At 43.7% G+C, this 26156-nt stretch overlaps 1 protein-coding gene across 1 annotated transcript in view; it reads right to left on the bottom strand.

The window, feature by feature from the left end:
* The window catches only part of LOC122564154 (14-3-3 protein gamma-1), a 77078-nt gene extending 51914 nt beyond the window's left edge, over window positions 1-25164 (bottom strand). Inside the window, exon 1 of the mRNA XM_043718796.1 lies at window positions 24894-25164. Within this exon, the coding sequence (XP_043574731.1) occupies window positions 24894-24980 (87 nt within the window). The 5' untranslated portion in view covers window positions 24981-25164. The remainder of the gene's footprint in view (window positions 1-24893) is intronic.
* Window positions 25165-26156: the final 992 nt, after the last annotated feature.

Raw genomic sequence — 26156 nt, 5'->3', positions numbered from 1 at the left:
GCTCCTTGCATGTTGACCTTTGCTGGTTATACTGCCCGATATAGCAGCCAAAACAAAGCACATAATTCATTTACATTAGTACTCAAGACAAACACTGGCAGAACTGAATTTTGATTGGGTATCAAGAAACTTCCATCCAAATTCCAGCCATATTATAAAAAAAACAAATAAGCATTTCTAATAGATTCTGAAAAGGAATTGAATAACCGAGATCTGTTTGTGGCTAGAAGCTTAATGACAGCAGTTGCTGTTGGAATCATAGCACAGAGGGAGACATTCGGCCCATTGCATATCTGTTGGCCCTTGGAAAGATTGACCCAATTAATCCCACGTTCTAGCTCATTTAATGTTAACCCTGCAATTTGTTTTCAATTTTATATTTGCCAATTTCCTTTTCAAAAAAAAGTGACCAGAGTCCACTTTCCCTCCCTCCAGTAGCATATTTCAGATAACAACAGCTCAGAAAAACAAAGATGCTGTTCTCTGCTCTGGTTTGTCTGCCAGTTACGTCAGCTCTATGGCTTCTAGTTACCAGTGGAAACAGCACCAAAGCACCCTTACTAAAGGCAAGGGATCAGAAATATTTGAGATAATAACTGGTAAACACATTTTCCTATTGGATAGATGGATATTATCTGACATTAGTCTGTTAGATACACAATCACCTTAAAATGCTTGGTGTTTGAAATCAGAATCTAGAATTGGAAATAGACTCCCAATCTGCAACAGTTCCTGACTAAACAGATGACAAACGAATTGAGCCAATTGCTTAACAGCTTGTCTTCGTTGTTCTTAAAGTATCATGGTTCCAAACTAGCCGAATACCTTATGCAAAACTGCTGCCTTGATGAATCAGTTCCATCCCTTCAATAGTAATGTAACAGGACAGCCACAACTATTCAGTGCAGGCCTAGTGATAAAACAATTGCCATGATTTCCAATAGCTCAGTTGACACAACCAGATCAGCTTTAATCCCGAGGGTGTTTCAGGGGTTTGAAGCCTGGGGCTAATGAAAGAAACCTAATTGATGGCCCATGTTTCAGGTGCATGGTAAAACCTGGGTAGACCCGGTGTGCCACAGGTCACTACCTACTTAAAAATCAGGGCAGGAAAATGCTGCTGGCTGGCAGGTGGAAGGGCAGTTGTGCACCAGTGCTAAGGGATCACTCACTAAAACAATGTGGAATGTGTTTAATGAGAAATGACAGCACAGTGGTATAATGTCAATGGACTAGTAATATGAATTCAATTAGTCAGCCTGGAATTACAAAAGCCAGTCAAGGATAGTGACCATAAAGATATCAATTGTTCTAAAAACCCAGCCAGGGCACTATGGCCTCTTTTTCAGGAAGGAAATCTGCCATCCTTACCTGGTCCGGTCAACACGTAACAGCAATGTGGTTAACTCTTAACTGCCCTCCAACAGAAACATAGAAGATAGAAGGAGGAGGCAGTCTTCCAGCCCTTCGAGCCTGTTCTAACGTTCATCACAATCATGGCTGTGGGTGGCACAGTGGGTGGCATGGTGGCACAGTGGATAGCACTGCTGCCTCATAGCATCAGAGACCCAGGTTCAATTCCCGCCTCAGGCGACTGTGTAGAGTTTGCACATTCTCCCCGTGCCCACCTCCGGGTTTCCTCCGGGTGCTCCGGTTTCCTCCCACAATCCAAAAATGTGCAGGTTAGGTGAATTGGCCATGCTAAATTGCCCGTAGTGTTAGGTGAAGGGGTAAATGTAGGGTAATGGGTCGGTGTGGACTTGTTGGGCCGAGGGGCCTGTTTCCACACTAAGTAATGTAATCCAACTCAGTAGCCTAATCCTCCTTTCCCCCCATAACCTTTGATCCCATTCACCCCAAGAGCTATATCTCGCCAACTCTTGAATACATTCAATGTTTTGGCATCAACTACTTCCTGTGGTAATGAATTCCACAGGCTCACCACTCTTTGGGTGAAGAAATATCTCATCTCCATCCTAAATGGCGCACCCCGAATCCTCAGACTGTGACCCCTGGATCTGGACACACCCACCATCGGGAACATCCGCTCTGCATCTACAATATCTAGTCCTGTTACAATTGTATAAGTCTCTATGACTTCCCACCCCCTCACTTGTCTGAACTCCAGAGAAAACAATCCTAACCTAGTCAGTCAGCCTTTCCTCATACGTCAGTCCCGCCAACCCCAGGAACATCCTGGCAAACCTTCGCTGCCCCCCTATTGAGAGCAAGAACATCCTTCCTCAGAAAAGGAGACCAAAACTGCATACAGTCTTCCAGATGTGGCCTCACCTCACCCCCCCCAACCCTGCCCAGTTTAGACAAATATCCTATCCACCCCGAAGGATCGGATCCTTCAGGTTCAGGATCTAGGTGGGCACGGTTTGTAGCTGCCCGTCCACACGGCCTGCCCAATGCACAGTATCCACTCTTACAGGACATATAGAAGAGCAAGGAGACCCAAACTGTATAACTGCAACAGCACATCCCTGCTCCCGTACTCAAAACCTCTCACAACGAAGGCCAACATCCCATTTGCCTTCTTTACTGCCTGCTGCATGATTGAGATAGATTGTTTGAGTGGACAAATCAATGGCAGATGCCGTACAATTTGCATAAATGTGAGGTTATTCACTTTGGAAACAAAAACAATGGCTGAGCAAGCTTCACAGTTCAAAGGGCAATTGGGGATGGGCAACAAATGCTGGCCTTGCCAATACATAAAAAATCAAAGAAAAACAAAAACCACTGGAGAAAGGAAGGAGACCAGGCCATGAAAGAATACAAATGTGCTTTATGGAGTTGGAGAGATCACACTTGCTCTTCCTGGCCCACCAGACAGCTTCCTTTATCTCCATGGACCAAGTTATAATTGAGTTGATCAGGATAGCAGTTTGCTTTCCCTCCCCCAAGTATCCCAGCCACCCTGAAGGACCCTTCATGTTCAGGATCTAGGTGGGCACGGTTTGTAGCTGCCCATCCTCCTTGGCTTGCCCAGTGCACAGTACCCACCCTTACAGGTCACATAGAAAAGCAAGGAGGCCCAAACTGGACAAAGACAGAGAGAAACAGACGCCCTCTATTAAAGATAGAACCATGTATGCATATATATAGGAACCACTGATGGGTTAGGAAGATACTCCTCAAACAAAAGCATCGAACATGACTCATAAGAAAGGAACTTGCTTCAGTCACAGCGTTCTATCACGTTTGCGTCCCTTGCATAGGTTCCCATTGGAATTGGAGGTCAACCTCCAGCACTCATTTGCCACCAGCTGCTCCTTGGGAGCAGGAGAAATAGTGATCCACCATTGCATACCTGGACAATAAACAACACAGACCCAAACTAATCTGCTCGGAATTGGGAGAGCCACTGCTTTGCTGAAACTACAGAGAAACCCTGTTGGAAATGCAATGCTTACTCAATAATGCTGTTCTCCTCTAATCTTGGGAACGGCAAGCAAATTCTCCTCTCCAGGGACTGGTCCACTCAAACTTTGTTTTAAAAATATGCAAAACCTACTTAATACTAAGCATTCAAATCAAGCTACAGGTTCTACCCGATGTAAATCCTTCTATAGTCAGAGCAGTCTTGCAAAAACCATTATTGGAGTAACTTGGTGTTTATTATAATTGGCATATTTCCATCTGCAAGCAAGATTGAGATCATTTGAGCACATTCGACAAGAACATGAGATTGGGTGACTGATTACTCAGTGGGATACATAGTCAGGACACATAGTGAAAGGACAATACGCAACCAAGCAACTACACTGTCTGTCAACAAATATAATCAACTTTCATTTATCTGAAAGCCAAACACTCCTTTGAACTGTATGCAGCCCATGCTAAATCATTTGTTTGTCGAACAACACTTTAATTACTTGAAGGGATTATGTAAAAAGAAAGCTTGTACAGGTAGAGGCTAAGCTGCATTAACTTTACGAACTTGAATGATGACCAACTTTAAAAGATTCAATCAGAATCCAAAAATCAGATTTCAGCTTTTCTCAGGTATAACATTTGGTGTGCCTCTGCTTCCAACCCATTTATTAAAACCTTTCAGCTTCACCAAACTGAGGGCTGCATTTAAAGCAGAGGTTGAAACAGTACAGGAGGGGAACAATGATAGTGGTATTAAAATGCATTAAAATCACAAATGAGTTGTTGCTTTTTCCTTTGACTTTGCTCAATCTGTTCCAGAGCAAGGCAGAAAACAACAGTGGCTGATCACATCAGATTAAAACAAGACTTCCAATGTTTCAGCTTGATGGGAACAAAGGGTTCATTTGGCTTGAATTCCTTGACTATTGAATTGGAGATGCCGGTGTTGGAATGTGGTGTACAAAATTAAAAATCACAACACCAGGTTATAGTCCAACAGGTTTAGTAGAAGCAGTAGCTTTTAGAGCGCTGATCCTTCATCAGGTGGTTGTGATGAAGGAGCATCGCTCCGAAATCTAGTGCTTCTATTAAACCTGTTGGACTATAACCTGGTGTTGTGTGATTTTTAACTTTGAATATTGAATGTTGAGGGGTGGCCAGACCACAATGTTAGAATGATTTGCTAATGCAGAAGATAACTTAAAGACTGTGGGACATTGGAATTACGAGAGGTTTCAAGCCCAATAGATTTTCACTGGCTGAGAGATAATAGACAATAAACAGTTGAGGCATCACCTTGACCCAAAAGAATGGCGAAGCAGATTAGACGGGCTGAGTGGCCTACTTCTACTCCTATGTAGAAGATAGAAAGTTGAGAGCGCTAACGAGTGTCTATCTTGTTTTTTTTTTGGGAAGAATTAGTGGTCTATACCAAGTGTAGTTTTTCCAACCTAGTTCATTTGGGAGTGGGTTTAGCACAGTTGGCTGGATGGTTGGTTTGCAAAGCAGTGTGATGCCAACACTGTGTTCAATGCCTGCAATGACTGAGGTTACCATGAAGGGCTCTCCTTCCCAACCTCTTCGCTTACCTGACGTGTGGCGACCTCCGATTAATCAGTACCAATAATCTGTCCTAATGACAGAGCAGCCCTATGAACTGCTAAGACTATGGTGAACAGATTTGTTTGGGCCAGGTACAGCTTTCATCCTGTATAGTCTCACCCTTCAGCGGTTTTCAGTTTTAACTAGTAATGTGGGCTCTAGTTTCTTTGCAAAACTAATTGATGGGGATGGTGTTCTGAGCAGAGCACTGCAGTAACTGAAAAGGTCAGATCTATTGATTGGTTTCAAACACCATGGTTTGACCAAAATGTCACCGTGACTTTTACATTACCATCGTGTCTGCCTCTGTGACATTTTCCATGAAAAATGCAAGAAACTTGGGCTTTCAAATGAAGGGAAAATACAGAATGTTGCAGAGGTTAAACTGACTGAAAAGGAGGAAAAAAAAAACCGGAGACAAGGTTGACCAGACGCTGAAACGTTCTGATATTGGTTTGTCCTAGTAAAACTTACATTGGATGTTTTCCAAAAAATGTGAACTCATTGAATTGGAGGGAGGGGCAAGAGAATAAGAAACACATGAGTAAACCACTGGAACAGAACCACTAAGGAGGGTGTGGGACCCTAAAATATTATTTGTACAAAGGAACAAATCGATGGAACTGGAGACGCAAGTTAAATTAGAGGACTGGATGTGGTTTCCAGAACAAAATAAACCAGACAATATGGCCTTCTTGTGGTGCAGTGGTAGTATCCCTACCTCTAGGGTCAGAGGCTCAGGTTCAAGTCCCACTTACTCCATAGGGGTGTAACAACATCTCTGAACAGGCATCTTGAAAAAGGAACTGGTTAACAAGGAAATACCTATTTAAGATGGAGGTAAGGAGCATTTTAGGCCCTCTAGTGGTAGTAGTCGCATCCATACCCCTGGCCAGGGATGCCCAGGTTCAAGTCCCATCTGCTGTAGAGGTGTGTAACAACAGGTTATATTGAAAATAGGTCAATGGAAAAACCTTTCCCAGGAAAAGTAGAGAAAATGGTCAAGGTTGAAGGAATAGCCTTAGCAATTGTAGAAATCTTAATGAGAGAACACAAAGCAACTAGTAATGAGGCAGTATTGATCGTATACGTATTGGGTTTAGATGTATGCAGGTGGCAATTGTCAACATATATGGCACAATGATGGTGTCCCGAGCTCCAGTTTCAGCTCCCACCTGCATCAAAAGGGTATTTCACAACATGTGCACAGCTGGTGAGCACTGGCCTCATGCTATTATCACTGAACTGTTAACCCAGAGACCCAGATAATGTTCTGGGACCTGGGTTTGAGGGCCACGACTGCAGGTGGTGGAATTTGAGTTCAGTAATGAAAAAAAAATCTAGGAATTAGGAGTCTAATGATGACTATAACAAAGTTGTCGGAAAAGCACATCAGATTCACTAATGTCCCTGAGGGAAGGAAATCTGCCATCCTTACCTGGTCTGGCCATGTGACTCCAGGCCCACAGCAAAGTGGTAGAGTCTCATTTGCTCTCTGGATAATTTTTTTTAAAAAAAAAAGTGGGTAATAACACCGGCCCAGTCAGGTGATGCCCACATCTCATCAACAAACCAAAGAAAAGCATTAACTGAGCATTCACAGTCCCATAGGCAGACAGGGGCTTAGTGTTCAGCATGCTTGCCTTCAATGCTCAGACCTTTGAGTATCGGCGTTGGGATGTCATTGTGTGGTTGTATAGGATATTGAGAGGCCTCTTCTGGAGTATTGTGTCCAGTTCTGGTCGCTCTGTTACAGGAAGGAGGTTATTAAGCTGGAGAGAGTTCAGAAAAGATTTACCAGGACATTGCTGGAAATGGAAGGTTTGAGCTATAAGGAGAGGCTGGAGATATTTTCATTGGAGCATGGGAGGTTCAAGCTTGTAGAAGCTTATAAAATCATGAGGGGCACAGATAAGGAAGAGACCTTTTGCTAATCACCCTAGGGTGGGAGAGTTCAAAACCAGGGGGTATACTTTTAAGGTGAGAGGAGAAAAATTTTTAAAGAAATGAGGGGCAATTTTTAAAAAAAATACACAGTGGCTAGTGTGTGGAATGAACTGCCAGAGCAAGTGGTGGATGCAGGTACAGTTACTCTGTTTAAAAGACATTTGGATAAGTACATGAGTAGGGAAAGGCTTGGAGGGATATGGGCCAAACATAGGTGGGTGGGACAAGTTTAGTTTGGGAACATGGTTGGTGTGGACTGGTTGGACCAAAGGGTCTGTTTCTGTGCTGCATGACTATATAAACAAACACAGGGACCAACAGGTAAGTGAAAAATCGGGCAAACTGAGGGGCATCATCAATTCTGGAAAGGTTACTTAAAGCTTTAGGGTTACTGGTGCTCCTTGACAATGGGCCTGCACTTGCTCTTCACAGAAGAAAAGGAGGCCATTCAGCCCAACATATTGGTATTGATTAATTTTCCACCTGAACTTGTTTTTTGGATACAAAATACAGATCAGGTTCTATACAGAAGCATCTAGATCAAATTTGTTTTAGTGCTAACAGGACAGCAATTTCACAGAACAAAGATTCCACAGGCTGCTCAGTGATTCATTATAATGCAGTAATGGCGATTAACCACAGCAGGGACTGGGGTTACTTGGAAAAGTAATTCCTTCCATATCTGTCAAGTTAACACCTGACATATTCCAGTGTTCACTGCCACAAGTCAGCAAGATTACAGAGTGTAACTGAGCCACACCCTCAGATTACAGAGCTGACCTTTACCTGCCAGTGTTGCAGAATTGGACAGTGCTTGGATTACTTGTTCACCCTTTGTTCAGAGTTTGAGTGGATTTAATTTTTTTTTAAAAAAAAAACAAGATCTGCAGACTTTATGGTCTGTTCTAACAGGGAAGGAGCAGCATTAGGAGCTAAACCTAAACTGCAGGAATGAACAAAGTTCCCACCTGGGAGGTGAATAACTGCTGAATCACATCTTTCACCTCTGACTTAAAAAGATGATTGTAATGTAGTGATTGTAACAAGGTCAGCCAGGTGGACCTCAATGGGTTCCCTGAGTGGGGCTGTTAACCTGGTCCAATCAGGAAGCCCTGGCTGACATATAAATTGGAGTGTGGCACGGTGGCACAGTGGTTAGCACTGCTGCCTCACAGCGCCAGAGACCTGGGTTCAATTCCCGACTCAGGTGACTGACTGTGTGGAGTTTGCACATTCTCCCCGTGTCTGCGTGGGTTTCCTCCGAGTGCTCCGGTTTCCTCCCACACTCCAAAGATGTGCAGGTCATGTGAATTGGCCATGCTAAATTGCCAGTAGTGGTAGGTAAAAGGGGTAAATGTAGGGTAATGGGTGGGTTGCGCTTCGGCAGGTCGGTGTGGACTTGTTGGGCCGAAGGGCCTGTTTCCACACTGTAAGTAATCTAATCTAATCAAAAGAAAATTGTTTTAAAAAAAAAAGAAAAAAAAAAATAAATTGGAGTGTCCCGCACTTAGGTGGTAGTGTGGGGGTTAAATTTAAAAGAAAAAAAAAGAAAAAACAGGTGTGCTTTCCCTTTGAGGAAAAAAAAAGAAACAATGCACCTACCCTCCCCTTCACTGTTTTAAAAAAGAAAAAATAAATTGGAGTGTCAGGGGAAAAAATAAGCACTACCGCAGTTAGGCAGTAGTGTGGGGGTTTAAAAAAAATAAAAAAAACAGGAGTGTCAGGGATTCTGTTCACTCAGAGCTGGATCTGTGTTGATGTAAGTGAAGGGTGACTTGATGACAGGATACTGGCACCTGTTGAATTAATTTAATGTAAATTCAGAGCCTACAACAGTAGGTCAGAGGTTAGGATTCCTATAGTGGAAAAACAAATTGGAGTGTCAGTAGCTCTGCTCAGAGCTAGTTCAGTGTTGAAGATTCTACATATGTAAATAAGAGGTAGCTTGGTGATATTAGCCTCTGGAGTTATTTTAGTGGCAATGAGAATAAAGCATATTCCTGGAGAAAGTTGCATCTTTGATTTAGGGTAAGCATTTCTAGTATCTTGCTGTTTATTTCTTCTGTTGTTGAAGACTGGGACCAGAGTGTAAAAAGAATGTATTTTCATTTTTCCAGACAAATGACATTGGGGCAGATGAAAAGCACAAGCTAACAAAGTTACTTATTGGACCTGCAGCTTTTTCAGTTAAGAGTAAAGCTTTTTGAATCACCAGAGTAATTCAAAAGTTGGCAAATTTAGTTGAATATTTGTGGGAATATAATGACCCCAAGCTGCTTCTAATTTGGAGTAAAACAAATCCTAATCCCAGAACTAGGATGGGGGAATCTGTATTGGAATTTTTGACTAGGTTAAGATGGCTGGCAGAGGCATGTGACTTTCATTTAAGCCTTAATGAGATACTGAGACCAGTAGTACTTGGATAAATGTAACCATGCAAAAGCACCTAACTGAAACCCAAGTGGATTTAAAAGGTACTACAGCTGGCTTTATCAGTAGAAAATGTGGTAGGGCACGCCTATAGAAGTGGACACCCTTGCCAGGCTGACTGAGCTGGGTACACCACTTGAGTGAAGGCAATTGCATATCCTCACTCCAGATATATCCTGAGCAGGGGAACTCTGGTTTGCTGTGGGCTAACCTAAAACAAAGCCTAACTTCAGCCAAACGTTAAAAGGTTACACTTTGAGGATGTGTGCTGATGGGCCATTGGAGTCACAGCAAAGAGCCTCACTACACCTAAATTGAGTAGAACTTGTAGGCCAATCTCCAAGAGTGTTCACACCCTTGAAAGGCCACCATCTGATTGGATCAGCTAAATTGCTTGATCAACATTGGTTCCAATCAACTTTAAACATCTGGTTAAGTGGGCACTTTGGTGTAATGGAGGTCAATAGCTGTATCTTTAAGTATTAGCATCTAGAGTAAATTGTTAATCTGTGGAAGACTTCTACATGACTGAACCTGTGCTGGAGGACCTTTACAGGGTAAGGGTACAAGTTTGATTCCAGTTGCTTGAAGCAGCTGGTTCAGTTAAGGTTTTGGTCTAAGCCTATTGGAGTGAATGTTCTCAGTGAATTTCACCTGGATTGGCTCAATATTTTTATTTAGAAAATGGCTGCCTGAGTGACTACCTGGAAGTCCTTACAAGGAAGGTCTTGACACTATCAAGAGTCAAGACCACCTTGCATGTTGACAAAGAATCAATTCTATGCTTCTGTAAAGCCTCTCCTGTGCTATTTGTGTTGTGGGCAGAGATCAGGGGGCTGGAGAGTGAAGGAATTAAGCCAGTCCAGGTTATAGAACAGGCAATACTGGTTGTAACAATTTGTGAAGTTTGACAGGTGTTTGCCTCTGTGGGAGTTTTAAACAGCAAAGCTTTTGATAGCTGAATTCTTAATTTTGCTTCTGTGCAAAGCTGGTGGGGGTGTGCTGACCTTAATGAAGTTACACATGAGCCATGGTACTTTAACTGCAGTTCGATAAGGATTCCTAGAAGTATACTACCCTTAATACTGCTGCTCGGATGCTGCCTGAACTGCTGTGCTTTTCCAGCACCATTCTAATCTAGACTCTCTACCCTTAATATAGCCATTAGGGCTTGGTCTAATGTAAGAGACCCCCCATTTGGGGTATCAGCTTGGGCAATTCTCAATGTCTTGTGTGGGGAAGGTCATACCTCAGAGTTTTGAGGGGAAAGTGATTGTGGTTTTTTACATGGACATTGATAAAGCCCTTTGGTCCAAAAGTCGTCGTTTTAAGGTGAGCTGGCAAAATGAATACAGAACTGGCTTAATGAAGGGCTCTGAAAGCTTGTGGTTTCAAAAACCTGCTTGACTGATACAATGTCATGTGATTTGACTTTGTCTACCCTAGTCCAACACCAGCACCTCCACATCTAGGAATGGCTCGTTGTGACTAGTGGTGATCCACGGGGATTAGTGCTAGGACCTCTAAATTGATCTCAATGATTTGAGGAAAACAGCTGGTCTAATTGGTAAGTTTGCAGACAACTAGAGTTGCAGATAGAGCAGTTGGAGGCAGAGGCAGAAAAATGGCAGATGGCGTTTTGATCTGGGTAAATGAGTTATCCATTTTGGAAGGTAAAGTACAGGTACAAGTTATACAATGAGTGATCCAACTGGAGTATTGATGTGCAGGTCTGCAGTTCATGGATGGTGGCAGCACAGGCAGATAAAGGCCTGTGGTATACTCCCTCCATTGGAAGGGGCATTTTCTACAAGGTTAGACAAAGCATACTGCAGCTTTGTAGACCTTTGGTTTGCCACACTGAATATTGTGAACAAGTCTTGTCACCAGTCTCAGAAGGAAGTGGAGGATAAGAAAGGCTTACCAGGATGTTGCCTGGTATAGGGGCTTTCAACTGAAAGGCTGGATAGACTGGGTTTTGAATGCTTTTCCATACTAAGCCAATGTGGTGGTACAGGCTTGGGGCACAAAGCCTATTGTGCTATGTGGCATCAGGAATGCTAATATTGGATTGGATCTCCACTAAAAGTTTACTTCAGGTGACCAGGCTTGGTGTAGTAAGCATAGGAATGGCCCTGCAGGGGTTATAGGCATGGTCAACACATCAGATCCAATGACTTAAGTGCCACAATCCTGAACAAACAAGTGGACCGTATTAAAGGTGTGGGATCAAAATGAGCCTGGCTTGTTGGAAATGGTGTCTAAGGGTTCTCCCCCTCCAAGCAGTGAGTTGCCTCTCCATTAGAGATGGAAGTGGTGGATGTTGTCACCTTTGCTGCCTGAAGAGGAGAATGGATTTCTTGATGCTCTGGGTGCCAGAGACAAGCCACTGTTACATGCTGCCCATATCAAAAGCAGGGTTGGAAACTTACCCAGTGCTAACATGCCCCAGAAAGTGCTATTAAGGAAAAATAACTGGCCTATATTCTGACTTGGGAAGGATGTAGTGTTGGTCATGTATCAGTTTCTGCTCACTCTGGGCCAACTTCCTCAGCTGGACTAGTGTTGAGGATTCTCCATATGTAGAGTGACTTGATGAGATTAGTCTCTATGGAGTTATTTCACCTGCAATGTTGGTGTACACTTCTCAACCAGTGGCTGATCTTACTTAAAAGGTTAAGTATCTCGAACATTTAAATATTGGCTACAATTCTATCCTTTACCAACTGGCTTTCTGGAATAGAACAGGCAGTGGAGACTTCATAAATTGAGGCAAATGTTTAATTCATTCACTGGCTGGCCAGCATTTATTGCCTGTGCCTAGGCAATTCTGGGGGTAGTTCAGAGGCAGCCACATTGACTCGAGTCAGAGGCCAGACCAGGTAAGGATGGAGACTTCCTTCCTTGAAGGACAGTGAACTAAACGAGTTTTTGGCAATTGATCATTAGATTCTCTCATTTCAGATTAAATGTTGTCATAGTGGGATTTGAATCCAAGTCCCCAGAACATTAGTGGAGTTTCTGGATTAAGTCAGTCAACAGTACCGTAAGATAATCCAGAAATGGAAAAGACTAGACTGTAAAATGAGTTATATGCAGACCTCCTGGTATCAGATCTGAAATAGTTGTATAAATGCAGAGAAAGTAATAAATCAGACTAGATTTGAACTTTGGGATAGACAGATCAGCCCTTTAGACTAGTAAGTTTGGTTACTTCAGGTATTTTCTGCAACATAGTCTTTAACTAAAGAGCCATTTCACACTAAATCTGGCTCAAATAAATCTCCTAATTGAGCATTTAGGAATAGTAATCATATTGCTGACTTCAACCAACCTACTTTGGAGGGGAAGAAGTGTACAACACTACTGACCTTGTTTAAACAGTCTCTATAACTAGGCAAATTTCTTCATGGGTAAGACTAATTAGTGGGTGACCAAAGATTTGAGTTAATTGAGGAGCAAATTCAGGAAAGTCTATGCCAAGAACAGCAATGGCTTTGAATTCTCAACTTTGTGACATCGATACCAATTTTAAAATAGAGGTCAGCTTACATTGGTTGAATAAGTCATTTTAAAAAAACTACCAGAGAAACTCTGCAGGTCTGGCATAAGTGAGAAAAAGCAAAGTCAATGTTTTGGGTCCAGTGACCCTCCTTCAGAATCAGAACTTGCCCTGGATGTGGGTCAGAACAGGTTGATTTTAATCAAGTTTATGGAGATAAATCAGATTAGCCACTACCTCTTTGAACAGATCTGTCATGGTTCTATATTCCCTGACCTGGAGTGACTGGACATCAACATCCACTTTAAGAATTCTTAACATGACCAAAGCAAGCAAATGTAACAATCATTTAAACTTCAGTGTGGAAAGAGGCCATTCAGCCCTTGAGTGGCAGTGCATACCAAAGGGCATCCCACCCCAGACCCAGCTCCACCAACCCTATCCCCACAGACCTGCACTTCCCATGGCTGAGCAACCTAACCTTCACATCCCTGGACACTGGCCAATCTACCTACACTCTCTTATCTTTGGACTGTGGGAGAAAACCCACAGACAGAACATGCAAACTCTAGACAGTTGCCTGAAGCTGAAATCAAACCCAGGACCTGAGGTAGCAGCACTAACCAATGAGCCACCCTGAGTCTTTCCAACACATCTTACTATTTTCATGGTGAGGAAGGAAGAAAACCTTCCAGAACACACTTCACTCATGCCTGCTGTTCACTTGATCCAAACAGCAGCAGTGTGGCCTTGTGCAGTGAAATATTTCATTATTATAGAACTAAGCTGGAGACTGACATTAAAATTAATGTCAATGATTTGCATCAACTTTTGCTTTTATTCAAAATTGATTAGCAGCTACTGAAATGACAACATTTAACTCCAATTAAACATTGGCGAGCTACTGATGTATTTGTAAAAGACAAGCTTCACTTTCTGAAATGAAGGGAAAAGCTACAGAAATGTCCCACCTTAATCATTAATGCATTTGTTTTGGATGTTTGTTGACTTGCCATTCACTTCCAGGACAGAAGCTGATTGTAATTAAAGTTCACTTTCCTAGTTATTTACACAAACGCAAAGTGCAGGCTCTCTTTAGTGAGGCCACAAGATCAAACAAACTGGATATGGTTAAAATTTGAGCTGACATGGTTTTGCAGATTGAGAATTTGGACCTTGTGGAGAGAGCCTCCATCTTAATCCACAAACGGGTTGTTTTCAGCCTGTTCCTGCTCCACATAAGTCTTTTCAGACTTCTCTCCACTGCTGCCAGACCAGCTGAGTTTCTCTAGCTGTGTTGAAGTTTCCAGCATCTGCAGGTCTGTTTTACTGAACATTTTTTGCTAATTGGAAATTTGAAATAGGTAGAACTTCCACTTAAATTCAGTATCTCATCTAGGTAGTCATTTCCTAATTGGCCTGCTACACTGAATCACCAGCCATTCCCAATTTCCTTCAGCTGAGAGGGAAAGCCAGACAGCCCATAAAATGGTAAGCAGCTATAATTTTAAATTGGTGTGCTATTGTTTTTTTTAAAAAAGTGTTTTTGTACAATTGTATACAAATCTACAAGGTTATTTGGGCCACACTGTACAGGAATGTCAATAATTAACATTATCTGATAACCAGGGACACAGGAACACACCTAGACAGACCAGATCCTAGAAAACCATTACTACAAACTAGTTGGACCAAAAGATCTTTCTGTACTGTGATTAACTACTCCTCACTGATCAGTTCCATAAGCAAGCAATGGGAACTTGTTAAATATGAAAACGGACAAGACTGATTGCAATTCTGAGACACCAATCCAGTCACAATTATTTCCCTTAAATTTAGACTTGAAACATTAACTATCCTCTCCAGAGATGCTGCTAGACCTGAGTTTCTCCAGCATTTTGTTGGGTGAGGAATGTCCCCTTCCCGGAAGGGGAGAAAGAACACAAAGGATGAGCATGGTCAGACAGAACAGCAAGAAACCTTCCTGTTCATCTTCAATATGGCCACACCATTCAGTAGGAAGAACAACATCCACACTGATTTTAGTGGCTCATCCAAAGCACTCAATGCTCCAAAGTGACAGTCAGCACAGCAAGTCTGTTCAGTGGTTCCACCATGAATGCTGCTGGGTTATTTGGCTCCACCCCAACTGACTATAGGAAAGCTTGCTTTGCCAATTTTTTTAAGAGAAGTAATTCAAATTTAGAACTCACTTTCTGCTACTTTGATCAGAATATCAGCATGAAACACCCATTGAAGGGTAGAAGGGACCTAGCAGCTTGCTCTATTTCACTACATTCACTCACTAATCTTTTTACTGAAAAACAGAAGTTTTGAATGGAATCCTGGGGGAAAAAGTGGTGTCATTTAATGTCTGCTATCTAGCCACTTAAAGCACTGAAGGAATCAGTCCTACACACATTACAAAGTATTGCTTGCTCCCTCTTAGAGCAGATGGACAAGGTGGCCATTCAGCTTGCTCTATGATAGTCCTGGATGTATATTGAAAGATAGTCAGATCAGCCATAACTACCCAATAGCATTCTACCCCTGTTCTTCCCAATCAATCCAACTTAATATTTGGATATTAGCTCTAAGCTCAGGCACCAGCAGACAATGGTCTGATTATAAATTGCCCAGAAAACAGAAATAGGGCTTTCCTGACTTTAGTGCCATGCATCTCCAGATGTTAAAATCCAGTGGATAGTCACCAACTGCATTCTAATTCCATAAGACTGATGTCCCAATGGGCCAAAGTCCTCAACAGCTCCATTCAGTATTTTCTCCCATCTCCGTGTAATGTTAACTGATACTTCTACTCTTCCCCAGCATGAGGTGAGATACAAGGCATTAATTAGATTGCCTACAGTATGGAGACAAGGCCTTCAGCCCAACAAGTCCACACTGGTGCTTGAAGTAACCCACCCCCACCCTATATCTAATGCACCTAACACTTCGGTGAATTGGCTGTGCTAAATTAACCAGACCTGCCAATTTTTGGTGTTCTGGTTTCCTCCCACAATCTAAAGAAAACCAACAACTCAGTTGTCAGAGGGTGGAATTGAACCTGGGTCCCTGGTGCTGAGGCAGCAGTGCTAGCTACTGAGCCACCATACTGCCCTTAGATGTAACTTCTCTCCAGTCTACATCTAGTTATGGACATTCATTTTAATCAGGTGAGCACAACACACCAACACCACATTTCTGCACTAGAAATCACTTCAGATTTTCCATACTACTGCCTTTCTGCTATTTTGTAATAAGTTGCCTTTACTACACTAATTGGTCTGGGTTACTGAGGGTTGGTGTGGACTTGGGCCAAATGGTCTGTACCCACAAAAAAAAATCTAATCTCTAGCCTTTCCCACCTTAACCTGTGCCCTCTAGTTTTGAAATCTTATCCTGGGGAAAAGACTTGTCTATTTACCCTATCCATGCCCCTCACACTTTATAAGTCTCCAGAAGGATTCCCTCAGCCTCTGGCACTCCAGGGAAACAGGCATCCCAGCCTCCCTATAGCTCAAGTACTTCAACCCTGACAACATCCTTGTAAATACTGTCTCTACCTCCTTTGGTAGTTAACCACTCCTTCCATCCCCATCAGATTTTGTACTTTTCCTCCTCACCCTGGCTCAGTCAACAGGCCAGACAGAAACATTGACTGGTTTTCTCCACAGACACTGCCAGATCAGAAAGGTTTTCCAGCATATTCTCATTTTAGCATTTTCCACAATGCACAGCATTGCTACACACAAGCCTATTGGGAAGAAACTCTGTCCAGCCTAGCTACAAGAGACCATATATTTGTCCCTCAAGGGCAAAAATAACTACAGCCCATTGCCAGATGTGCTGTAATATACTGGTTTTGTTTAAAATGCCCTAAGATTGTTCTTCCTCCCACTTCCTCTGGATGATTCACACTGGGGTGTGGTCAGTGACTCATTGAAATGATCATTGTGCCTGCAGGAACCCATTCTGCATTTTGCCTTATGGCTTTACCACACTTGCTAAGCTAGCCTCAATCAAATTTTGGCTGGAACAAGGGGTAGAATTCTGAACCACACTTCCTAAGATGTCACTAGCGGGTTGAAGATTATGAAGACAAAGAAATAATGTATTCTGGGAGCTGACCCAACCAGGTAATTAAACACTTTCTCACTTAGTCTACAAGAAACAGCTTATTACACTCCAGTTGTACTCAGGAAGTGTTAGCCCACAAAAGAATTTTTACAAAATCATGAAATTAATGAGTCTGTACTCAAACACCAGACTGATTAATGCTGGCAGATTTCTTTCCTTAAAAATGGCATTTGTGAACCAAACAGGATTTTGACAACAGTACTCAAGCTAGCTTTAAACTTTCTAGATTTGTAAAATGCCCTATGGTGTAATTTAAGTAAGGTAGTGAGAATTTGCTGATCAACAATCGCCCTCAAGGTGGTGCTGAGTAGATGACTAGTTCAGACATTTTCTGATCTTTAAACTGTTGTCACACCCCACTTTAGTGACAGCAATCTAGAAGTATTTAAGAGCTTCCAGTCAGATGTGCAGCATGGCTTGGAAAAGGTGGATGCTAGGAAATTGTTTCAGTTAAACGAGGAGACTAGGACCCGTGGACACAGCCTTAGAATTAGAGGGGGTCATTTCAGAACAGAAATGCGGAGGCATTTCTTCAGCCAGAGAGTGGTGGGCCTGTGGAATTCATTGCCACGGAGTGCAGTGGAAGCCGGGACGCTAAATGTCTTCAAGGCCGAGATTGATAGATTCTTGTTGTCTCGAGGAATTAAGGGCTATGGGGAGAACGCTGGTAAGTGGAGCTGAAATGCGCATCAGCCGTGATTGAATGGCGGAGTGGACTTGATGGGCCGAATGGCCTTACTTCCACTCCTATGTCTTATGGTCTTATGGAAACAGACCCTTCGGTCCAACTCATCCATGCTGACTAGATATCCCAACCCAATCTAGTCCCACCTGCCAGCACCTGGCCCATATCCCTCCAAACCCTTCCTAATCAAATACCCATTGAACTGCCTCTTAAATGTTGCAATTGTACCAGCCTCCACCACTTCCTCCAGCAGCTCATTCCATACACAAACCACCCTGTGAAAAAGTTACCCCTTAGGTCTCATGTCTTTCCCCTCACCCTAAACCCATGTCCTCTAGTTCTGGACTCCCTGACACTAGGGAAAAGACTATCTATCTATTTATCCTATCCATGCCCCTCAACTTGTAAACCTCTAAGATCACCCCTCAGCCTCTGACACTCCAGGGAAAACAGCTCCAGCCTGTTCAGCCTCTCCCTAAGATATCCCAACCCAATCTAGTCCCACCTGCCAGCACCTGGCCCATATCCCTCCAAACCCTTCCTAATCGAATACCCATTGAACTGCCTCTTAAATGTTGCAATTGTACCAGCCTCCACCACTTCCTCCAGCAGCTCATTCCATACACGTACCACCCTCTGTGAAAAAGGTACCCCTTAGGTCTCCTGTCTTTCCCCTCACCCTAAACCCATGCCCTCTAGTTCTGGACTCCCTGACACTAGGGAAAAGACTATCTATTTATCCTATTCATGCCCCTCAACTTTGTAAACCTCTAAGGTCACCCCTCCGCCTCTGACACTCCAGGGAAAACAGCCCCAGCCTGTTCAACCTCTCCCTATAGCTCAAATCCTCCAACCCTGGCAACATCCTTAAATCTTTTCTGACCAGTCAGCTGGACTTTCCATAAACATCTGTTTAACCATGTACAGGACTAATACTAGGCTACCAATATAATAATCAGTTCAATAGGCAACTTGCAAAGGCATAGGAACAAAATTGTGACTTGCAAAAATGACTGCTACTGGTTCTTGCTCCAGTTCCTTCTCATCCTGTTTAGCTAACTGTGTTTTCGCACTTGGGAAATGCAAATGTAGCTCATTGCATTTTTGGTCAATAAAGTAATAGATCTATTGGTGAAGTGATGCCAATACTCATTGGCAGTGACCTAATCATTGCTGACAAAATGGAAAGATAACCAGCAGAATGGACTCTTTTTTTCTATCTCAAATCCTTTACTTAAGGAATGGTGGGATAGAGAATCAGCCATTGAGTCCAGACCTCAACCCTTCTGTCAATCTTTGGGGCAGCATAGTGGCTGTGGTTAGTGCTAGTGCCTCTCAGCACCAGGGACCTGGGTTAGATTCCAGTCTCTGGTGACTGGAGCTTACAATGTTCTCCCTGTATCTGATTCCTCCAGGTGCTCCGGTTTCTTCCCACAGGTTAGGTGGACCAACCATGGGAAATGCAAGGATAGGCTTGGATCTGGGTGGGATGCTCTTTGGATTCAGCGTAGATTCAAAGGGCCAAATGGTCTGCTTATATACTGTAGGGATTTTAACTAGTCCATGCTGACCATAATCCTAAACTAATCCCACCTGCCTGCACATGATCCATCTCTCCAAATATTGTATTCAAGTACTTGCCTAATGCCTTTCAAACATGGTAACTGTACCTACATCCACCACCTACTCAAAGTTGATTCCAAATGAACCACTAAACAAAATTGTCCCTCCTGACCTTAAGTATGGCCACGAGTCTTCTCCCCCACCCTAGGGAAAAGATATCTGCCATTCACCTTATGAAATACACGTTGCGCAAGGTTCACTAATGTAAATTGCTAAAACCTGGTCAGCATAGTTGCACTGATCAGTGAGTTTTAACATGTCAAATCACTGCATTGCATTTCCTCATTGTGCACAACTTCTAAGACCATAGCTTCAGAAAGCTTGCAGAGATGTTCAAATCATTGGCAATTGGATTTTACTCTGTTCTAATCCCATTTTCCAGCACTTGAAATTTAGAGGTAACTCTTTATGAAGCTGATGTACAAAACAAGATATCTTAATTATTTCTCTAGACTGTTCCAGAAAAGTGGATTAATTTTGTTTGAGTTTAATTTGTGATTCATCCTAGTGTATTTTTGTTTTCTGAAACAAGAGAAACTTGACCACATTGCAGTCAGACCTTCAAAGATAAGGGTGACAAACCCCTGGACATGACAGTCTGCATCATAAGGGCTTAAAGGCTAGGGGCAATAGACAGTGGATGCATTGGTTGTAGTCTAAGATCTCAGGATTAAATTGCAAATGTTAAATCTTTACTGAATAAAAGGAGCAGGAAGGAATAGCAGAATATTTAGTAAAGCTTCATGCAATCAATATGGTTTTGTAAAAAGAATTAATGTCTGGCAAATTTTGCTGGAGTTCTAAGGATATGGAGTTGATTGAGAAACAGTAGATGCAGCACACTTCAATTTCCAGAAAGTGGTAATTGATACGCAAAACATAACCCTAATACACAATAGGGGCTCATGGCACTGAGGGTAATGTATTATATTAGCATGGATCAGGTGTGGTTCACAAATCAGAAATAATGCCACTTTGTGGAAAGATGCAACGTTAAATCGATCATAGTCTCTATTTACAATAAGGGCAGGGACAGTGTAATCTAGCCACCTATGACATTACAAAATAGGTGGCTAGCACATTGCATCATACATTTAAGATAATGCAAACTGGCTGAGTAAGCAAAAACATGGCAGGTGGAGTTTAAAGTAGGGGAGTGAGGACATCCCATTTCTACAGGAAGAACCAATGGGCAGACCACTATTTAAATGGAGATGTTCCAAAAATATCCAGAAGGATTGGGGTGTTCTTGTATGAAACACCAGGTGCAAATAAGAGGAAAATGTCATTGGTGGTCTTTACTGGGGAACTGAAGTTTGAGAGAACTGTACAGAGTGTTGGCAAGACCTCACTGGAACACCACAGTTTTAGCCCTTGTGTTTTAACAAAGGATATACTGGCATTGAATGCAGTTCAAGAATTCTAATTAACCCCTTTTAGATAAAGGGGTTTTAAATTCCCTCCTGGGATGAGGGCTTGACTGACTAGGCCAGTATTTGGTGCCCATCCCTAATTGCCCTAAGGGCAGTAAGAGTCAACCATATTGCTCTGGGTCTGGAGTCACATGCAGGCAAGACCAGGTGTTGATTTACGAAGAACAGCTAAACACCTTTGGCCTATTTTCATTTAAAAGAATGAAGGGTGATCCTGCTGAAACATACGAGAGTCTATGTTGAGAAGATTTTCTAGTGGAGGACATGGCCTTGTTCTGGAACTCCCTTTTTCAAACTGAAATGGAAAGGAATTTCTTTGCTCATGATTGTGAATGGCTGGAATTCTTTATCCCAGAGTGTTGTAGAAGCTGAATTACTAAAATTGAGATTTTTGAAAGTAATTGGCAAAGAGGGATTGAGTCCTGGATCAGCCATGATCTTATCAAATGGTGAGGCAGTGTTGAGGGGCTGAATGGCTGCCTACTGTTCCCTTTTTTTTTAAAGAAAAAACACTTGTTCTTTACCACCACCACCTTCCAAGGTCCACTGGGACAGGCAATAAATGCTAACCCAGCCAGCCACACCCACATAAGTGAAAACTGGAGCAACAGGTCAGTCTGATGTTATGGCCTACATGAGATGAAATTAAGGCCTTGGGTTTATGAATTAGCAGGCTAGGCTTGAGCTACATGACCACTCCTGCTGCATTCTCCAACTACGTACATCAAACGACTAAAGGTTTTCTCAAACTGAGGTTTTAACAACTGTCTTAAATGACAAGAGCAACAACCAGAGGAGAGAATTCCAGGGAAAGGACCTCAGCAGCTGGAAGCTAGAACATAGATTCTTTTTACTGATCAAAAGACCAAAAACCACAGAGCACCGGTCTTTAACAGTTGCAGGAGATTACAGAAAAGGGTAATCATGGAGGGATTGGAAAAGGAGCAATTGTAAAAATCTGTTTCCTCAAGGGTAGCACAGTGGCTCAGTGATTAGCACTCCTGCCTCAACACCTAGGATCCAGGTTCAATTCTATCCTGTATGGCTGATATGCAGTTTGCACATTCTCTCTCCTGGTCTGTGAATTTCCTCCTACAGTCCAAACATGTGCAGGTTAGATGGATTAGCTATGCTAAATGCAAGTTGGGGCAGGAAGCTGGAATTGGGTGAGATACATGTCAGAGGGTCTGTGCAGATTCAATGGGCCAGATGGCCTCTGCACTGTAGGGATTCTATATCTCAACACAGGGAAGAATTTTGGACAGCTGAACTTTAGCAGGACGCAGTGTGGAAAGGGAGCAAGGAATACACAAATGGTCAACTAGAGTCGACGACAACAACAAATGAATGGTTCAACAAGAGAAGTGAAGCAACAATGTCAGTGAGAATCTCTTTGAAAGACTGGATCAGTGGTCAGGTGATCATTTTGAGATCTAATACAGCCCCAAAGTTGAAACATTGTTCTTGTTTCAACCATAGGTGACCAACCCTCTTTTTGATTGGAGCAAGCACTGACTACTTTGGTCCTCTTGATGACTGATTAAACTCTGCTCGCGCAGTAACACATGATCAGATCAGCAGTTGGATAACTTAGCAACAGTGGAGGAGTCTAGAGAGCCAATGGTAAGGTGGAGGTGGTCATGTGGGAAAACTAAATCTTCAAGTTGTTACCCAGGGGCAAACAGATTGAAGGGGAATTTGGGAGCAAGAGAAGCCATTTTAGGTAATACTGGCTAATGTTTTTAGATTAGGTAGTGGTATTGGAGTGGGATGAGCAAAATTAATAACACTAGGTTATAGTCCAACAGGTTTATTTGCAAGCACTAGCTTTCAGAGCACTGCTCCTTTGTTAGGATAATTGTCTGATCATATCTATGATCATGCCTTAATAGCTACCTGACAAAGGAGCAGTGATGAAAGCTAGTGCTTTTAAATAAACATGTTGATTATAACCATAGGAATGGCAGCAGGAAAGTGCTGCTCCAGTCACTCCTCCAATGGAGAGATGGTGGGGCGAGGAAGGATGCTCTGGTTAGTAATCTGAAGCCAACAAGGTAATTCCATTGGTTAGTCATCAGTGACTTTAACATGGCTATTGTCAATACCATCACTGGGGCAGAATCATAACTCAGAACCCCAGGCCTGAGAAAGGTGGGCACAGATGTAGGGAGAGATTGGTAATGGGACAATAGCCAACAAGGATGTTGGGTTTCTATTTGGGTAGAGGAGGGCAGATTTAGAGAGGGACAAAACTAAAGATTAGACACCATAGGAGCCAGCACTTCGAAGAAAGGAGGGAGTGAGGCAGTAGAAATAGCGCAATTTCCAGTTGGTAATTGCGCAGGGAATGTCCCAGGTAATGGACGGACTCATTACAGAAATCTATAACTCTACCGTTGAAGATGCAGAGCAGAGGCCTTTCATGTGCAGAATGGTGACTCAAAAGGACAACAGTACTCAAACGGCCTGCTATCTAACACTTTTTTAAAATATACTTTTTATTTTAAAATATGACTACCTCCGGAATTTGCTTCTGGCCCCGAATGGTCAATCTCGCGTGTGCCACAGGAGGGCCGAATCGAATAAGGCGTGCCCCGAGTCGGACCCCACTAACACTAACCACCCGCCCGCCCCCATTCGCCCAGCAGAAAGATCAGGAAACAAAACAGCATTTTGCAAAACGGTGAATAAATCTGGCACCTAATTTGGTGCTAGAGGGGAGGAACAGGGCGTGGACTGATACGGGCGCCAATGTTGCACTAACCAGGTCAGTGTTGAGGACCAGCAACCGTTGGGGGAGGAAAAAACCCCAGGCAGCTTTGTCACAGTATTACCCACTTCAATCACATCTTCGCCAGACTGGAAATATCCCACGCCCACTGCCACCGCTGAAATTTAAATCAATCAATAACATCCTGCATTATGGCGAACATGAAAATATTTGTAGGGAGGACAGAAGATGGTGTGAAATGCGGCGGGTGGGGCGATTAACGCGTGTCTCTCTCAGAATATAGACACCAGGGTACAAACACTGCAATAAAGCCTCCATCACTCCCACTAACACCCAGCTCCCTCCCAAGCCACGGTCGTTTCAGCTTTATGGGGGAGGTGGGAATGGGGAGGTAGAGGGGTGGCTTTGGGAGTCTGTGCGTGACACTGGCAGAATCTTCTGGAAATGCTACTTGCTTTGTTCGCTGGTCCATGAGCAGCCAGACAGCACGCTGCATTTCAGGGCTTTTGGGGAGCGAAGATAAAGGGCCCCTCCCTCTCCATTGCGGTTCAAACACACCACCTTATTGAAGGAGGCTCCCAGAGGGACATGGGGGTCATGGAGGGAGGGGAAGGGTGGGGAAGATGTCAATTCCAGCCTCTCATCAATTTCCATCCGTCTGGAGGCCAGAGTCTGCTCAAAAAGTGTGTCCCTGGGGAGGGGTTTACGGTAAGGAGAACTGTTTAGAGCAATTTCACTCTTATTTTTGAAAGATAAGATTTCAGCTGGCACTGGGGGATGGGACGAGTCGACCTGATCGGGGGGGGGGGGGGGAAAAGAGGAGAGAGAACGAGGGGTTCAGAAACCATTCACCAGGCACCGCCCCAGCGCCCAACCCGGGAATATCCGCATTCAATTATTTTTCTTATGGCCGAGTCGACAAAAAAAAAAGGCACAGATACCACCTGTCCAATCACAAAACGCGAGGAAAGGAACTGACCCAGACATCCACTTTACACAGAAACCGCCTTCCTTACACAGGACCCAGGCAACACAAATTAATCCACCGAGTTAGACAATTAGAGATGAACACCTTTGCAATCTCAATTTTTCCATATGTCGCGTATCCTGGTATCAAAATTTGCAAGTCAGCCATCTCCCAGGGCGAGGCCTGGGGAGAATTAAACGCCACACAATGCGCTAGACACCCCCCCCAATCATCCATCCATTCATTGCAAACAGCTTTTGCGGCATCGCCCAGTGAGTTGCCCACCCAGTAGAGGCGGAGTGGCCAGGAGGAAGAATGGGGATGATTGAGAAAAGGCGAGAGGGAGGGGAATGAGAGAGAAATGAATGAGCGAGAGAGAGAGTGTGTGCGCGCGGGGTGGGGGGGAAAGAGAGGGGCTGGGAAAATTTTTAAAAGCCACAAAGACATACCGATTTCATTGCTGCTGCCATATCATCGTATCGTTCGGCTTGCTCAGCCAGGCGGGCTTTCTGCACTAACTGCTCGCGATCTACCATGTTGTCTGGCTGGATTCTCTAACCGCCACCCAATGCTATGGGATCTAAAAGTTGCTTTATTGCTCCTCCTGCAGCAGCAGCCGCTGTCGCCCAGTTGCCGCAGCCAGTGCCCTGCCTGTGTGTGTCTCTGTGTCTCTGTCTCTGTCTCCGTCTCACTCACTCACTCACACTCTCTCTCTTTCTCGCCGGCAGGACAACCCCTCACCCTTGTCCTAACATTCCGCGCTGACGTCATTGCCCATATATAGGCACCGCCCGGCGCTGACGTCATGGGCCGGCCCCCCGGAATTCCACTTTTGGATACAGTGTAGCGGCGCCACGCTCTGCCCATTGGCTGGCCCGCGGGTTGCAATCTCCGGTCTTCGCTTCACCAGCCGAGGCTCCCTCGGAACTACACTTCCCGAGCTCCCCCCCCCCGCCAACCCCACTCAGGCTTATTGCCCTTTGCCCCATCCAAGGCTGGACCGTCTGTGGAATTGGAAGCAGTCTCCACCCCAGTCTCAGGGTGTGGGTCCAAGAGTTTAAACTTATCGCTGTGAGTCAGAGACGGCTCTGGGCTGGCGAATCCGAGAATCGGAGCGGAATGCGCTGAGATTAGGGGAAAAAAAAAGACTTGCCTTTTCATGTCATGACCTGTGCCTGAGCTCAACGCTTTCCAACTCCTGGAGTGCTTGTTCAAATGAAGTTGCTACTTGTAATTTTTGGCTTAGCCAGGTTCCACAACAGAAATAACTGACCGGGTAATCTTGCAATCGTTGAACAAATAGCTTTGCTTTGAAATAGAGGCACACGACCGTTTTAGATCCATTTGGGAGGGCGAACTAGGCCTTGGTTTCGTGTCCCACACTTAAGATAGGACCTTGGGACAACGTATCCTTCCGTCAGCGCAGCCGTGACTATGTTCTTTCGGTTCAATGTTTATTTTCTGTTGATTTATACGCTATAAGCATCGGGATGTCTGGATCCCCCAACCTCCTGAGTCAGAAACAAGGTTTTTAACCATTGGCTCACAACTGCCATTTTCCTAAGAAGTTAAAAATCACACCACACCAAGTTATAGTCCAACAGGTTTATTTGGAAGCACTAGCTTTCAGAGCACGGTTAAGAGTCAGTCCGTGTTTCAGAATGGAAACAGACCCATCGTTCCAACTCGTCCATGTTGACCAGATATCCGAA

Source organism: Chiloscyllium plagiosum, chromosome 28, assembly GCF_004010195.1.
Source record: "Chiloscyllium plagiosum isolate BGI_BamShark_2017 chromosome 28, ASM401019v2, whole genome shotgun sequence".
Taxonomy (NCBI): domain Eukaryota; kingdom Metazoa; phylum Chordata; class Chondrichthyes; order Orectolobiformes; family Hemiscylliidae; genus Chiloscyllium; species Chiloscyllium plagiosum.
This window is presented reverse-complemented; position numbering and strand designations above follow the sequence as displayed.